This window comes from Colletes latitarsis, chromosome 11 (genome assembly GCF_051014445.1).
Source record: "Colletes latitarsis isolate SP2378_abdomen chromosome 11, iyColLati1, whole genome shotgun sequence".
Taxonomy (NCBI): domain Eukaryota; kingdom Metazoa; phylum Arthropoda; class Insecta; order Hymenoptera; family Colletidae; genus Colletes; species Colletes latitarsis.
Window position 1 is genome coordinate 7,452,346 of NC_135144.1, and position 17,648 is coordinate 7,469,993.

Genomic DNA, 17,648 nt, shown 5'->3' on the forward strand with positions numbered 1-17,648 from the left:
TATTTTCAATTGAAAAAAATACATATACAGGGTGTTCGGCCACCCCTGGAAAAAATTTTAATAGAGAATTCTAGAGGCCAAAATAAGACGAAAATCAAGTATACCAATTTATAGATGGAGGCTTCGTTAAAAAGTTATTAACAATTAAATTCAAAAATTTCAAATCGTTCTGGAAAAATTATTTTCGGTTGCGGGGGTCAATTACAATCATTTTTGGTGAATACACATACTTCCGAAATCCTATCCATTTTCGAGAAAAAAATTCGAGTAAGTGCTGAAAGTTTTGGGTGAAAAAAAAAACTTTCGAATCGTCTTGGAAAAATTATTTTTAGTTGCAGGGATCAATTGCAAGCATTTTTGGTCAACAGACATAACCCCGAAATCCAACGCAGTTTCGAGAAAAAAATTCCTTACCGAAAATATAATTTCTGACCAGAGATGTCTGCCCGAATTTTCATGCGAATCTTTAAAACGTCATAACTTCTGAACGGATTGGACGATTTTAATGTTTAAAAAAGCAAACTACGCGTATTTTGGTGGAGAATATGTACAAATTGCAAAAATATTCGAAAAGTTGGTCCTTGACCCCGCAAAATGAGAAAAACCCCATAAAAATGGTCCAATTTTCAAACGGCCATAACTCCTGCAATTGTGAATATATTTCAATGAAACTTTTTTCTGAAGTAGAGTTCATGGGTACCTACAAAAAAGTATTAGACAACTTTTCTGTAGGGCGTTAAACAAAATTACTAAAAATGAAAAAGTAATTTTTAAGAAAAATCGACAGGGGGTAGGTGCCTAAATTTCTCGGCGAAAAAAAAAAATTTCAAATCGTTCTAAAAAAATTATTTCTAGGTTCTAGGGTCAATTACAATCATTTTTGGTAAATAGACCTACCCCCGAAATCTTGCGCATTTTCGAGAAAAAAAGTCAGTACGGTCGGAACTTTAAACGTTAATAACTGTTTAACGCAGCCTTCATCAACAAATTGGTATTCTTGATTTTCATCTTATTTTGGCCTCTAGAATCCCCTATTAAAATTTTTCCCAAGGGTGGCCGAACACCCTGTATATACATAAAATGATAATGAATACGTGTTCCTAAAATCATATCAGTAAGTTTTTACACTTCTTTTACAAAAAAAACTTTCGAAAAAGATTTAAAAATGAAACTTCTAAAAGAGAATACCCTCGTAAATACTCAACATTTACTGGTTTTATTTTAAATACTGTAGACTTTAAATGGCGCCATACAAATTTTTAATACGAAGTGTGATAAAAACAATTTCTCGTACAAAAGTTTCTTCCTTGTTCCTGTAACATTGGTGGTCGTTTATTAATTACATTGTTCAATATAAGTTTAGTTATGTAATACCCACCAGATGATCCTAATAGAGCACCTTGTCTCAAACAAGAATCTAAAAGCCGAGTTGCTATTACCCCCAGTTTTAAAAAAACATGAATTTTTCTAAAAACCCTCGATTTCGAGCAAAAATCAGGTACAGTAATTCCTCCCATATTGCCCCTTAGCTTGGAAACGAAAGTGGACAATTTAGATAGAGCTAAGATCCTTCGAGAGCCTTGCAGCGCGCTTTTATTTGTGCCAACAGACCACGAAAGAGAAGGATAGAGCGAAAGTCGAGGCAGCTGATAAATTTAAAGGTCATACCGGTGTCGTAATACAAATACAGAATAATGCTAGAACAAAAATGACTGTTCAACTTTTTTACTTTTAATTTTGTCAACATATTGGTGAGATTCTGTTGATCAAACATGACATATTTGAAACTATATTTATTATTACGTGGTGGATAAACCATTTTGTTTGATTACACAAATAATTATAACAAAGAACACACTATAAAAACAGATTCTTAACTACATATAAAATATGTAAGGCAATGTTAAGAAAGATATTCCACGTAAAGGAATATATCAAAATATTTATATTATTTGATGGACAATTATGGATCGACAATTCTATATTTGACGAGCAATGTAAAAGACTAAGCCTACGTTTAGCGGAAAATGTAAAATTAAAAAAAAAAAGTCTACGTTCAATGAACAATGAGAATCGTGTTCGATCTTATTTTAATCGGAAAATTCTGATCGCTATATGTTATAAAAATGTCCAATAAAAAAAATAAAATTAAAAATACCGCATTTTATTATGTGTTGTGTTTAATATACAGGGTGTTCGGCCACCGCTGGGAAAAATTGTAATGGGGGATTCTAGAGGCCAAAATAAGACGAAAATCAAGAAAACCAATTTGTTGATAAAGGCTTCGTTAAACAGTTATTAATGTTTAAAGTTCCAATCGTACTGAATTTTTTTCTCGAAAATGTGTAAGATTTCGGGGGTAGGTCTATTTACCAAAAATGATTGTAATTAACCCCCGCAACCGAAAATAATTTTTCCAGAACGATTTGAAATTTTTTTTTTTCGTCGTAAAATATCATACATTCTCGAATTTTTTTCTAGAAAGTGGGTAGGATTTCGGGGGTATGTCTATTCACCAAAAATGATTGTAATTGGCCCCCGAAACCGAAAATAATTTTTTCAGAATTAATTAAAAATTTTTTTTTACATCGGAAAATTTAGGCACCTACCCCCTGACGATTTTTCTTAAAAATTCGTTTTTCATTTTTAGTAATTTTATTTGACACCCTACAGAAAAGTTGTCTAATACTTTTTTATAGGTACCCATGAGCTCTACTTCAGAAAAAAGTTTCATTAAAATATATTCACTATTGTAGGAGTTATGGCCGTTTGAAAATTGGAGCATTTTTATGGGGTTTTTCTCATTTTGCGGGGTCAAGGACCAACTTTTCGAATATTTTTGCAATTTGTACGTATTCTCCACCAAAATACGCGTAGTTTGCTTTTTTAAACATTAAAATCGTCCAATCCGTTCAGGAGTTATGACGTTTTAAAGATTCGCATGAAAATTCGGGCTGACATTTCTGGCCAGAAATTATATTTTCGGTAAGGAATTTTTTTCTCGAAACTGAGTAGGATTTCGGGGGTATGTCTATTGACCAAAAATGCTTACAATTGACCCCTGCAACTAAAAATAATTTTTCCAAAACGATTCGAAAGTCTTTTTTTTCATCCACAACTTTCAGCACTTACTCGAATTTTTTTCTCGAAAATGGGTAGGATTTCGGGGGTATATCTGTTGACCAAAAATGCTTACAATTGACCTCTGCAACTAAAAATAATTTTTCTAGAATGATTTAAAAAATTTTTTAATTTAATTGTTAATAACTTTTTAACGAGATCTCAGTCAAGACATTGATATTTTTGATTTTCGTCTTATTTTAACCTCTAGAATCCTCTATTAAAATTTTTCCCAGGGGTGGCCGAACACCCTGTATAAGTACATATTATTACAAACATATTTTCTTGAATATTTTCATTTGTAATCTATTATTTCAATCTGCCACTTTCTATGTTCTTTCATCAATATTTTACCAGTGTTTTACCATGTCATATTTGATGCATTCGTTTCGAAATGAAAGTAATTTGAAATTAATGATTTCCAATTTTTTGCTATACATATACACTTTCTACTTTGTCTATTTTTATTTTATAACTTTCCCGTTATATTTTCTGTAAATATTTGTACCTTTATAATTTCTAAGGATCTATAAAATGCTGTTTTACTAAAATTTCAGGGTTTGATTCGGCCATTTTCTAATATCCGTCTTCCTCTCACACATTTTTCAGGTCATTCGAATACACTTTATGCAAACTGGTATAAGACAAAATATAACTCCATTCCAACATGTTAATACTTACTACAACTAGAGAAAAGAGTATATGTATAAGTACATATATAATTTAATTTCGAAAAATATATTACGTAGGTTAATCATTTAATCTTATTTCTGTTTTGTAATAAACAGTTACATCCCAAATAGACAAATAAAATGAAAACAACTAAAAAATTTAATTAAATCTCACCATGGAATTTTGTACGAAGGCATTTGTTTCTGTAGAAATCTCATGTGAACTAGAATTGTGTGGAAACATTGGGCTCAGTTCTTCTTTGGCAGGCAATGCATAGAAACCAAGATCTAAAAAAAAAAATTGCAACATTTAGTTCTTTACGCTGTAATGTTAGAACTTAGAAGTATATTGAAAATGTTTAATCATTTTATAACAATACATATTTTTTATATTTTTCTCTTGTTGAATATGTATAAAAGAAATTTTAGAATAAAGTTATTTAAGAGATCCTTCATTATTTCTTACAATTCCATATTGGTTCATTATTATTAGTATACAATTTTTATATAATTTTTATTTCCACTCAAAAACAGAAACTTTATTTATAGAAAATTATTATTATAGTAAACTCTGGATGTTACATTATACATTTTATTCTTTACAACTGAAATCAAATTATGCTAATACAGTTTGTTTTGTTTAAAGTAATTTAGTTTCACCCAAGTTCACATTTTCACGAAACCTAAAGTTTTATATATTTTACAAATACCTTACACATCTTTATTTTATTAAATTTAAGTTACACAAACAAAATAACCCAGCCTTAAAATTTACAAACGTTAAAAAATAGAAATACCAACCTTGTAGACTATCACTATTAATGTGCTCCTAGCTCCATGCCAGTGGAGATCTAAAACAAAAAATTATATGAATTATTATTTATTTGCCTATATTGACTTTCTTCAAATTTTATACGGTTACTATGTATCAGATATTGTAAATTGGAATTTTTGTACTGCTTCTAAACGTTAATGTGTAGTTATGTATTATGTTTTCAAATTTTTTTATTTCGATTTTACGTGTATCCTGTATCGTGATGTACGATTTTCTAGCCGTTTACAGCCATCTTGCGAACAAAATTCTGGACAAAACTTTATTGGTATTGAGTGTACAACATATAATAATAATACAATTTCGAATCAGTTTGTTTTTATAGCGAAATTAAAGTCACTATGCTTTTCAAACCACATATTTGTTTTCTTATCATATTCTAGAGGACATCAAGATGAATTCGAAATGCATATTAAATCATATTTTTACTAACACACCACTAAATTTATAATAGTGAAAATGCTGCTTTTCGTCGTATTTTACATTTAATATTAATTAACGATAAGTACACAAACATATATTTCTGTTTTCCTTATTTTAATTCTTTTTATCGACGATAAGTGGCAATAATTTAAAGGTCGATAATCATTACAATTATTAAAACTGGGTCTTTCGATGAATTGGAATCTACAGTCTTTTATATCGATGTACAAAATATTTTTAAAATTATTATTTATGCCGTATTATTGTGTGTTATAAATTCCGTTCATATTTATCTGGCATACAAAACGATTTAAATGTATAAATGGAGGAATAATATTATGATTTTCCAACTGTTATCGTCATTGTTATTCTTGTTTAAAATATTTAATGTTATTATTTCAGATATCTCAATATACTTTATATTATTCTATTCTCATAGAAAATAAAACAGAAAGAAACAAAATAAAGTATATGAATACTTAAGTACAATGGTTATTTTTCATTTATTTTATTCTTAATATATAATTTTTTAGAGTTTAGAATTAGAATTTTTTAAAGTTCTAGACTGTTATTAGTATACAGTATATCTTTTCTGCCCAAAAAACATACGATAAAGTATCTGAAACATACAGTGTATGTACTGTAGAAGTTGGATATATGCCCGAAAATAGGGACCCCAAGCCAGGCGTTTATGAAATAGATAGATCGATTCTAATTATAGGAACATCACGAGTCGACTGTCCAGTATAGAAAAGGACAGCCAGTAAAAGAGAAGGAGGTCCTCTGGAAATTACGAGTACCCGAATTATCGGCCCGGGCCGACAAAATTCGGCCTCGAAAAAAGAAACGATCAGCGGTAGAATAGAATGCAATTTTTACACTGTCTTACAATTTCAATGAAATCATTCCATGGCTCTTTAATAACTCATGATTATGCATTTATAAGAACAACAGAAATCTATCATAGAACAACCAGTAGTAAAACAACTGGAAATAAATTTTATTTAAATTCTTATAGGAAAAATTTACAAAAATAATAGAAGAGTTTACGCAATTCGTTTGCATCGATTCAACATTCGAGTTCCATCAATGGCAAAGAGAACTACATCCCTAAGCCTAATTTGTATGAGTTTATCAAATTACTCATTTTCAAATGTAACCACTTCAAATTTCGCAGCATCACTAAACAGCGATTTGTATATTATTGTGCATATATTATCAATTTCATTTCCACATATATTTTATAAATATTTTTTATATTTGTAAAAAATATAGATTTAAATTTATAGATTTAAAATTGTATGTTAAACTAATTAAATAGCAACTATACATGCTGTATTTATACAGGGTGTTCGGCCACCGCTGGGAAAAATTGTAATGGGGGATTCTAGAAGCCAAAATAGGACGAAAATCAAGAATACCAATTTGTTGATGGAGGCTTCGTCAAAAAGTTATTAACGTTTAAAGTTTCACCCGTACTGAATTTTTTTCTCGAAAATGCACAAAATTTCGGGGGTATGTGTAATGACCAAAAATTATTCTAATTAACCCCCGCAACTGAAAATATTTTTTCCAGAACGATTTGAAATTTTTTTTTTCGTCGTAAAATTTCACACCTTCTCGAATTTTTTTCTAGAAAGTGGGTAGGATTTCGGGGGTATGTTTATTCAACAAAAATGATTGTAATTGACCCCCGTAACCGAAAATAATTTTTCTAGAACGATTTGAAATTTTCTTTTTTCTTCGAAAAATTTGGGCACCTACCCCCTGTCGATTTTTCTTAAAAATTCGTTTTTCATTTTTTATAATTTTATTTGACGCCCTACAGAAAAGTTGTCTAATACTTTTTTGTAGGTACCCATGAGCTCTACTTCAGAAAAAAGTTTCATTGAAATATATTCACAATTGTAGGAGTTATGGCTGTTTTAAGATTGGAGCATTTTTATGGGGTTTTTCTCATTTTGCAGGGTCAAGAACCAACTTTTCGAATATTTTTGCGATTTGTACATATTCTCCACCAAAATACGCGTAGTTTGCTTTTTTAAACATTAAAATCGTCCAATCCGTTCAGAAGTTATGATATTTTAAAGATACGCAAGAAATTTCAGGGCAACATTTCTGGCCTCACATTACGTTTTCGGTAAGGAATTTTTGTCTCGAAACTGAGTAGCATTTCGGGGGTATGTGTAATGACCAAAAATGATTCTAATTGACCCCCGCAACTGAAAATATTTTTTCTAGAACGATTTGAAAGATTTTTTAATTTAATTGCTAATAACTTTTTAACGAGGCCTCAGTCAAGAAATTGATACTCTTGATTTTCGTCTTATTTTGACCTCTAGAATCTCCTATTAAAATTTTTCCCAGGAGTGATCGAACACCCCGTATATATCTATTTTGTATTCGATAAAGAGCTCAGGTCACCTTAATTTTTTCAAATAGAACTATGTATTTTTGACTTCATAGCATTATAGCTGACGAAAAAAGCCAATTCAACGACCTACTACACAATGGCCTTTGAATGAATTTTACCTTGGAAATTCACAATAATTGAGAAAATAATTTTCGAAATTAATTTGATTTTAATATCAAATTGATATTTGAACACAGCCGAAAATCCTGATTTGTAAACAAAATTTCACTAATTTAATATTTCGTTCGAATGTCCTTGACGAATAATTTCTTTTAAGCATCAAAACATGTTTCCAATTATTTTCTCTACATAATCTGCATATATGTTGTTCCATTCTTCTTTCAATCATTATCTTAAGTGTTCTTTCAATGATAATGAAGTTTTTCGGATTCCCCGTTGCAGTTCATTTCACAGATTCTCGATAGGATTTAGGTCTGAAACCTGGGATATCATTTGCAATAACTTCAGATTACTATAGAGCAAATATTCTTGCACAATTCGTGTTTTGTGTTCAAAATTTTGTCTTGATAATATTTAAATGTAGTTTAAACTTGCATTTTTATTGCATTTTTTAATAAACTATATTGCAGAATATTTAAATACATATTCTTATCCACTCTTAAAAATATATCAATTTTTTTAAGAGTTTGTATTCAGCGAGTATTAGTATTAAATTAGCACTATTACAATTAGTATTTTGTTACTGTATCTTAGACAATAATAAATGTATAAATTATACATAACGTTACACTTATACAATAGAAATTAATAAATTTATTTATTTATTTATTAATAATGGCTAAATAGGACCGATATACCGTGTATGTATAACAAAATCATTTCAGAACCGAGATAGAACTGCTTCAAAATCGATATAGGACACTACCTGAACCGATACAGAACCATCTCAAAACCAACATAATAACGGTTCTGTAGAACCGTGACCATAAACGATGTAAATTTGTGTGTGCATGCGTGCGTGCATGCGTACATGTGCGTGTGATTAAAGAACAAAAAGAATTACACCACATGTATTAATTATTTAATTATTGTATATTATCTTAGAAATATATGTATCTTATTGTTGAGAAAGGAGGATCATTTAAATATACCGATTTTCTTCAATTTTCCACCAACAAATATAACCGCCTTTTTTAAATGCTTTATCTTAGAATTAGAAACAATATTACACCACTTAATTTTTACGTGCGAGGAACTTTAAAACATAAGCCTACTCAACAGAAACGACTTCGTAGAAAGAACTTAAGCAAAGAATTAAAAATGCAGTTATTGAAACTCATGAACATACTGAGTAACTTCGAAGAATAATAAATTTAATTATTTATCGATGTCAAACTTGCATTCGAGTAGAGAGACAATTTTAAAATTAAATTTTTAAAATGATAAAAAATATGTAACTATACAGATCAGATAAACACAATCGACTTTCTATATGCTGTGACGAAAAATGATTACTTATTCTATTTGTACAATATTTATTTCTAAATCTAAAACAAGGCATTTACTCACAAAATTTATATAACATTTCTTCTTTTTTTCGACCTTTAAATTAAATTCTCGCAGTTTGTCGGAAAAACTATGGGACACCCTATATAACAATTTGAGAAAGTTATTTTCAAAACCTATTCAATCATTGTACAGTGTTGTATCACTTTCCTTTCTAAACAGAAAAATTAAAAAAACATTGATTAACTCATTAATCAGATGTATTTGCTTTAAGTTCTTTATGGAAACATGTAGTATCTACAGTTTGTGTAAATTGCCAAATAATATAGAAAATATAGAATTACGTTGACATTAATTTTAATATTTAGTATAAAACACAGTAAATGTAACAATTGTTTCAATTAAATCAATATTCATATAAATACTTGTCTTTCCTTGTATTAAATAATCTTTGGATATAAATTTACAAGAATAAAGAAAATAATATTATATAAAAAAAAGAAATAAATATATCTACTTAAAAGAAAAATAATTTTAAAAGTTAAATTTTTTATAATTATTTGTACCTATAAATAACACTTTTCGTAGAAAGAATTCTTTATAACATTTATGCAGAGTACTTTGTAAGAAAACAAATTCAGTACTTAATGTTGTATTTTCATCTTAAAACAAATAAAAGTATGGTAAATCTATAGAAGCTAATAATACAAAACAATAACTTTATTAAAAATGGAATAATAAAAAAAGGATATCGGTTTCATTAGTAAGTTCGGTTGTAGATAATTTTTTCATTTTTCCAAGTTATTAATTCCATCTACTAATTCATAGATTTATTTGATAGTAAAGGGACACATGGTTCCAAATCGGTACTACAGTATAATTATGCATATTGCATTATAAAATTATGAAAGCAAACTCTTAAAATGGAAAATTTGAAAGTACATATGTGCCATATAATGCTGTGAAAATTCACACAAGAGTACAATGCTACTGCAATGGCTCAAAAACTATGTATGTATGTTTGCAACCTACGATTTCATCATTTCCAATCAAGAAAAAGTTATAAAATGTATATTGCAAACAAAGCTGATTGCATTCTACTTATATTAGAATTAATGAATATGTTGCAACTACTTGAAATGTGAAAGGTTGAAAGTATTAAAAAAAAATTGAAATTCAAATTGAATACATGTTTTGATGATGTAAAGTGGTGATAAAAATGCAACTATGTATAATTCATAAAATTATAAACGGTATATTTTGAAAAAATTATTAATATAGAAGATAAAACATCAATGCTTTATGCATATCTTTTCTTGCAAAAGTATATCATAAAATAGTTAAATACTATACTATACTATATGACATAAATCTTTACTGTATGTACTTTCTTTGCAATACTTTTTTTTATTGTAATACTATTTCATTAACAAGTATTGTTACTTATTATGATTATAATGATTTTTTAAATATTATTATTTATTATTTACTTTCAAAGTTACTTAATTAAAATTATTTCTACCATGATCTTATGCATACCTATTTCGACCAAAAGATGTTTTTTGACACATTTACATTTGGATGCAAATAACTGTGGAAATAATTGTTAATGTAAATTATATTTTTAACATCATGTTATTGAAGAAAAATACCTAAACTCTTTTATATGTTTAAAATTTGTTAAATAATGTTCCTACTATGACTTAAAAAAATTGAGCAATTTATATAGAATCTTTTATAATATATTGTTCCTACTACGATGGTAGATAGGAAATAGAAAAACAGTTTACATAAATGTGTACTCTATTTAACCTTGTTTTCAAGTTATAATTAATTTTGTGCTGCAGTAATGCTATGATTTTAAAAAATGTTCTAAATGACCACCTTCAAACTGAAGCTAAAACCAGTAGTTATCGTATCATAGAGTTTCTCAATCTTTCAAAAATTCCAGATATTTGTTGAATATATTGTCAAACTTGTATACTTTAATGAAATATTTTAACACTGACAATGATTAGAGTGATTGGATAGAAATTCTTGTAAACTACACGTTGTACACAAAAATGATTTGAGCGACAGTTGTTTGGTATAAAGATGAGCATACATGGCAACAATTAACTTCTTGTTGCCTTCCTTTTTTATCAAAATATGAAGATTACCACGGGTTTTTTAACTAAAATGTGCAACATTTAATCATGCCATTTGAAAATCTATCAAATACAGAATGAAAAATTATTAAAGTGCATGGGATCAAAAATTAATATTTATCAAGATATTCTTTAGTTCATTTTTAATGCTAGGAATATTCAAAATATTATCCATTACAATTAATGCAAGCATATAGGTAATTAAACAATGTGAGTGATACATGTATAAGGGTTTCTACAGTTATAGTATAACAAGCTCTGATGATGCAGTCTTTCATATCGTCAATGGTTGTAAGTAACTCACATTAAATTTCTGTTTTTAAATAGCCCCAAAGATAATAATTAAATGGCTTAAAATCTGGACATTGGCTCCAACAGAGTTTTCCTCATGTGTACCATAAACGAGGATCATATCCCGTTTTTCAATATCACTAAATTTCATTATGTCGGAGATATTTGTCACATTCATATTTGCTGATGATTTATCACTGAATGATTGATTCATGCAGCAGTAACATTAAAAGATTCTACATGTTTATAAACATTAAAACGGAGACAAGCATTGTGTGAAATCTTTATACACAAAAATTCTACCATTCTGCATTGGAGAATATCTCTGTAACTATTAATTTCTGATCCCATGCACCTAATGATTTTTTATTCTGCATTCAATATTTTTGAATAGCATGATTAAATGCTGCATATTCTAATTAAAAAATTCAAGGTGACCTTCATATTTTGATACAAGAGGACAGTAGCAAAAAATTAATTGTTGCTGTATATGCTCCTCTTTCTACCAAATAACTTTTGTTCGAAACAATTTTTTATATAACATGTAGTTTACAAGAAAAATTAGGGTTAAAGAATTAAACGATTCACCCTGTATACTTCTATGTAAAATTATACATATATATTCAAATTATGTTTAATTTTTGTTTGTATCTATGACCAGCAGTCAAATATTATTATTACTATGATTACTTATAATAATAAAACAAAAAACCAGTTTAATACTTATCGTCATATTTATAAATATCTACTTGGACTTATATTCTTTTTCACATAATTATAGAACTCAATTTTACACAGCGCGTTGAAATAAGCAATAAGGATTGCTGTTGAAAAAAAATACACGTTTGTATTGTACACAGTATGCATTTGTTTATATTATTAGAAATATGATTTAAATTACTTGATAAGGATTAAAAGATACAATAATTTAGCTAAACAATCGTATGTTGCTAACCAGTCATAGATTACGAATCACTGTGCCATGTCTACAATTTGAAAGGAAGTCTACAGCAAGGTGAAGTTTCAAAAGCACTGCTATAAACTACCTGAACGCTAAATTTTTCTCTTGTAACAGATTGCTTGTTGAAATCGTAACTCCATATTGTGGAATTTAAAGACAAAGTAACAACATCAGCTCTGAAAATTATTTCGTTTAGTTGCAATCTATATTGACAATGTTACCAAATTTATTTCATTGTTCAAATAAATAATTCTATATAAAAATTACAAAATTCTGTTGAAATTTTGCAATAAAATCACAAATTATTATATTGACAATGTGCTTTAAAAATCATTCATTTGCACAAAAATTCATTGTCAATTGTATGCTACTATATACATTGATATGATAAAATACTTCAAATTTTGTAAGAAACTAACTTCTGAAAGTTGCATCTTTGCTGATGTTATGAAATTGATAGCAATATAAAATCATAAGTGTTCCTATAAAGCACTGACAATATACACCACACATAAACACGATTGTCACAAAATGATTTTTCACGATATAAACATAATAACGAGTCGTAATGTTTAGAAAATTATAGGAATAATGATAAATAGCAATAATTATGAACAAAATGATGATTAAAATATAACAAAAACATATTCAACCTAAATATATTTCCTAGTCTTTAACGTAAAATATCTAGATAAATAATACGCATTGTCACGAACGTTCGGAAGTGTCTATTCTTTTTCATTCTAGATTCGTCAGAAAATTTTTTGACAAAAATTTGATTACTCACGAATTGTGACCTCTTATAAAATAATATTTGATACTTGAATGCGTTACGAATAGTCGCGCACACACATTGACAAACACCATAAAACAATCCGTCTTACTCGAATATCGTAAATATACGCGAAATTCTGAAACGGGAATCGTTTCGATCGATGTCGCTCGTTCTAATACAAACACACGATCACCTTCGTGATTCTTCCTCAAAGTAAAAACGTATACAAAGCAAAGCAACCCCCGTGATATCAAAATGCGCCACTTATCAAATCCGTGCGCAAAAAAAAGGTTAAACAACAAGTAGGGGAACGAATGATAATACCAATTGGTATAATAAAATGGAATTTTTCTTTTTATAGATAATTTTATAGAAATGCATGCGCATGCATATGTTACCACGTACACGTGTATTAATATTTCCGATTAAAAAATGTTCTCCAACGACACATCGACGAAAATTTCTTCGACGAACTGCATGAAATTCATATACACATACGTAAAAATTAGTGCGCGCGCGTGTGTGTATACGTGCGCGATAGAAACGTATGTGCCTACATTTGTTACAGAAATGTGTACGGATACATAATATGTACTTGAATACGATATGCATATACACACGTTTATATACCGTAACGCATACGTATAAATATACACGTATATATAATATAATTTAGCGATAGATAGATAGATAGCTCCAAAAGATCGTAAAACGTAAAATGTAGAGGACCGAGAAATTGGATACAAACTAATATTTTTTTTCAGATTTTCGCGAAACCGATGGCTGAAATATAAACTGTATCCAATCGGAGCAGATGGGAATGTCGGAAACTTACTTTGTAGGTTCGGTGCCCGAAGAATATTTCAGTCTAGACGAAGATATTTCGTTGGCGCACAGAACGGGCAGAGCGAGTACCGCTCCGCTGGTGGGCTATTCCCGCGAGCGGCGCTACTCCCCCGGATTTGGAGGGCACGGTGCTGCTGATGCGCTCATCGAGATCCGGTTCACAGTTGTACGTACGAAAAGACCCTTTCACATTTCAGAATGAATGGTAAGTAGTCAAAAATAATAAGAGTTCGACATTAAATAACTCGTGTGGAAAATAATAATCGTAAACAGGAAAAATTTCAGACGATTGATAAATAAGTTGTTCGAGCATAATTTATATTCAGAACTTGACGATTATACGTTTCGGAGACACATTCGTAAAATGGAGAATTACTGTTAGACTTGTATTTAACGTATAAAAATATTCCATAAATACTAATACAGTAAACTCCTGTATAATGCGATAAACAAATTGCAATAACCCTTCTATAACGCAGTGCATAATCCAGCAACTACTAGACACTGTACTTTTCTCTCTCTCTCTCTCTCTTTCTCGCGACGCGCACGCCCACATACATATACAATCCTTCTTATTTGTATCAGCCGAGTCTCGTGTAACGCAGACACACAGATTTTCTAGCGAAAAAATAAGGCGAAAACGAATATTAAAGTTTGGGAAATATTGGAAATTTTATTCCTGTTGCCATCATACAGAATTGCGTGGACTAAAACGGTAAGATTATCTTTTTCAATGTTTCTCTTTTTCTATCTTCTCTCTAATATTGAATTTTATTGTATACTATCGTTATAATATAAATATGTGAATTGAGTAAAGTAATAAAGCTGATAGAAAAATTATCCTATTAACCAGGAAGACAACTCCAATTGGTGTGACAACTTTTTCATCCTAGAAATTTTTAAAAGTAAAGCACAATACGATTTACGGCGTTCTTACCCATTAAAACTTAGCCTGACCATATGGGAACACTTCGAATTTGCACAATTTAGTTTCAAACACCACTATAATGTTTTTATAAATTCTCCGGTTAACAGGTTATTTTACTGTCGATTTTTATAAATGGAAACTCAGATAGAAGCAATAACTTATAGGAGGTCCATTAATCAAATCGAATTTTCAAATTTCATTTTTTAAATTAAATTTTTTTAAAAACGGATTTTTATTAAAATATTTCATTTCCACTTTTCACTGTCGATTCGTATAAATATAAACATAAAACAGTAATTTTATGATACGCGAGGTCAGACAAAATAAAAACACAACACTAATTTGTTGAAAATAATTTAGCATTGAGAATAGATTTTGTATTACCTAATTTAAATATGTATTTTACACAGAATAACAACTTGTAAAACATTAAAGTAATACGTCGTAAATAATGATAAACGATTGAACAAAGGAAAAATCCCATATTATTATTTGACTCAGCAATAAATTTTATCAAATAATCTCCAGCCATGTATTTTTAATTTTTAATTTTTCAATATTAACGATTAAACTTGTTTACAACTAGTGAAATAAAACTAGTCAATTTAATACATAAAGAAAAAAGAAATATTACAAAGCATGAAAAGAACAAAAACAGTAACAAATGTGCAATAGTGTCACAATTTACTGTTTAAATTCTGTTTACAAGTACTTACAATCATAATCAAAATTTGATTTATAATTATTATTCAGATAACTCGAAAAGTCTCTCCTAAAATTAACTGTATAAAGAAATTCGAAAATATTTATCAAGAATGAAATTCAGTGTAATACTAAATTCTATTTATTGACAAAACATTCGAGTAAATAAAACAACATTCTTATTGATGAATTTTTAACAATCTTAATAGTAAAATGATTACAATAAAAGGTATTTTATAAGAAACACTTCCAAAATTCGAGTATTAGACGATTTTTTTAAATCTGCGTTTCGAATAATTATTACCGATTACTCAAATGATTAACGATCGAATGCACCATTTTCTTTTGTGTGTGACTTCTATATATCGAACATTTTAACTTGTATTTGCAATTCAATTATACAAAGCAATACAACAATTCATTTTTAAAGCAATCAGTGCATAATTTTTTTAGTGAAAACTTTGTGCTGCATGTATTATAATGAACATTATTTCGGTACTTGCTTAATTTCCCCCTCCATACAATAAAATTTGTTTACTTGGGACTTGGGACTTATTTCGTTAAAATCGTCCTCCAAGAAAAAATATTATCTTCGTGGGATTTTAAAGAGCTTGTATTATATTGCTTTTATCTGATTATCATGTAGTATTTTTATTATATTTCAATTCTATTGTAAATTTTAAAAAGTAATTTCTTTCTAATTAAAATAACTTTTTATTTATTTTCATGCATGAATAAGAAAATATGATATTGATAGCATAATAATAACAGTGTAGTCACAAATTTACAATTTAAAAATTTGCGTTTCACGAGACAAAGTACTAAAGATGTCTTTTTAGTAATAATTTACTGTTTGTATTGAGTAATATTATAAAAGAAATTGTACTTAAACAAAATGAAGGGGCAGCACATATTTTTTTTTTATGACAATACAATTAATGTTTATAACAAAATCATTATAAATTTGTTATAACTTTAGAGTAATTTCTATGATATAGTCTTCGTTTTAAAAATTAGACTTTCTTTAGTATTACAATGACAATACAAAATAAAAGTATCTAAAAATATCACATAATGGTCGATAAATAACATAATATATAACAAGATGATGAAATATTTCAATACTGGATAAGGTATGAGAAACTAAAAGGTCATGGATTTCATATGCGTTTTTCATCCATAATATAATTATACAATTACACGTTTTTTCTGTATTTAATTACGTAAGAAAAATGCAAACATATTATTTGTAATTAAAAATAGAACGCTTAATTATCGTTGCGAATATGTAAAATTCAATCTTGTGTTTCTATGTTTTGAAATAGTAAAAATCTCTCTATCAATAACGACAATGGAGAAATATGAATTTTCCGGTATTAAGATTTAGAAATTATCGATCCATTGAAGGTGATACTACCTATGTAAATGTACGTATACGATTCTTATCTATAGAGTGCACTACATCTGTGCGTGTACAAGTGCGTGCTATTCTCTCGGGCGCACGTCTGCCCTTCAATGTGACAAGTTCGCCGGTATGTTTGCTAATATGTTTGTGCATGTATGCATCTGTTTCTTATTCTCTAGTTTATATTTACTTTAATATTCGAACACTATTGTTTGTACAAAAAAAAGTCACTACCGAATTAACTATAAATAAACAATACGACAAATATCCGTTAATAAAATATTACATTTTCTCATCCACATTCCACTTTAGACTACAAGTCAAGGAAAAAGTTATTCATATTTTATAAACCAATGATTCTTAACCTTTATTTTTCCATAAACCTCTTTTAGCAGTCTAATGCAGCTCGTAAAACCCTCAGAACAGCATCCTTAAATATTAGTTAAATCAATGTATTCTAACCAGTGTTGAGAATCTTGTCTTATTTAGATATAACACATGAAACAAGATGACTTCCACAGATCATTCTACAAGATGGAGATAAACTTCCAAGAAAAATCAGAGTCCTCAGACTTTTTTAGTATCAATTCTAGTAAATTTTTGGTTCTAAGATCAACGAGTATATCCTTGATTAGGTCTATATATAAAAATTTTGTAATGTAATTTT

The 17,648-nt window shown here is 28.7% G+C and overlaps 1 protein-coding gene across 7 annotated transcripts in view; it reads right to left on the reverse strand.

Annotated features, from left to right (window-relative positions):
* The window catches only part of Gw (trinucleotide repeat containing adaptor protein gawky), a 93,761-nt gene that overhangs the window by 65,945 nt on the left and 10,168 nt on the right, over nucleotides 1-17,648 (reverse strand). For 5 of the 7 annotated variants that reach the window (XM_076776799.1, XM_076776802.1, XM_076776796.1 and 2 more), the window contains exons 2-4: nucleotides 13,936-14,129; nucleotides 4,593-4,642; nucleotides 3,967-4,079 (exon numbers count right to left, since the gene is read on the reverse strand). In XM_076776799.1, the coding sequence (XP_076632914.1) occupies nucleotides 3,967-4,035 (69 nt within the window). In that variant the 5' untranslated portion in view covers nucleotides 4,036-4,079; nucleotides 4,593-4,642; nucleotides 13,936-14,129. Of the gene's footprint in view, nucleotides 1-3,966; nucleotides 4,080-4,592; nucleotides 4,643-13,505; nucleotides 13,578-13,935; nucleotides 14,130-17,648 lie in introns of those variants that run through there. The other 2 variants (XM_076776798.1, XM_076776797.1) reach the window with 2 other exon arrangements.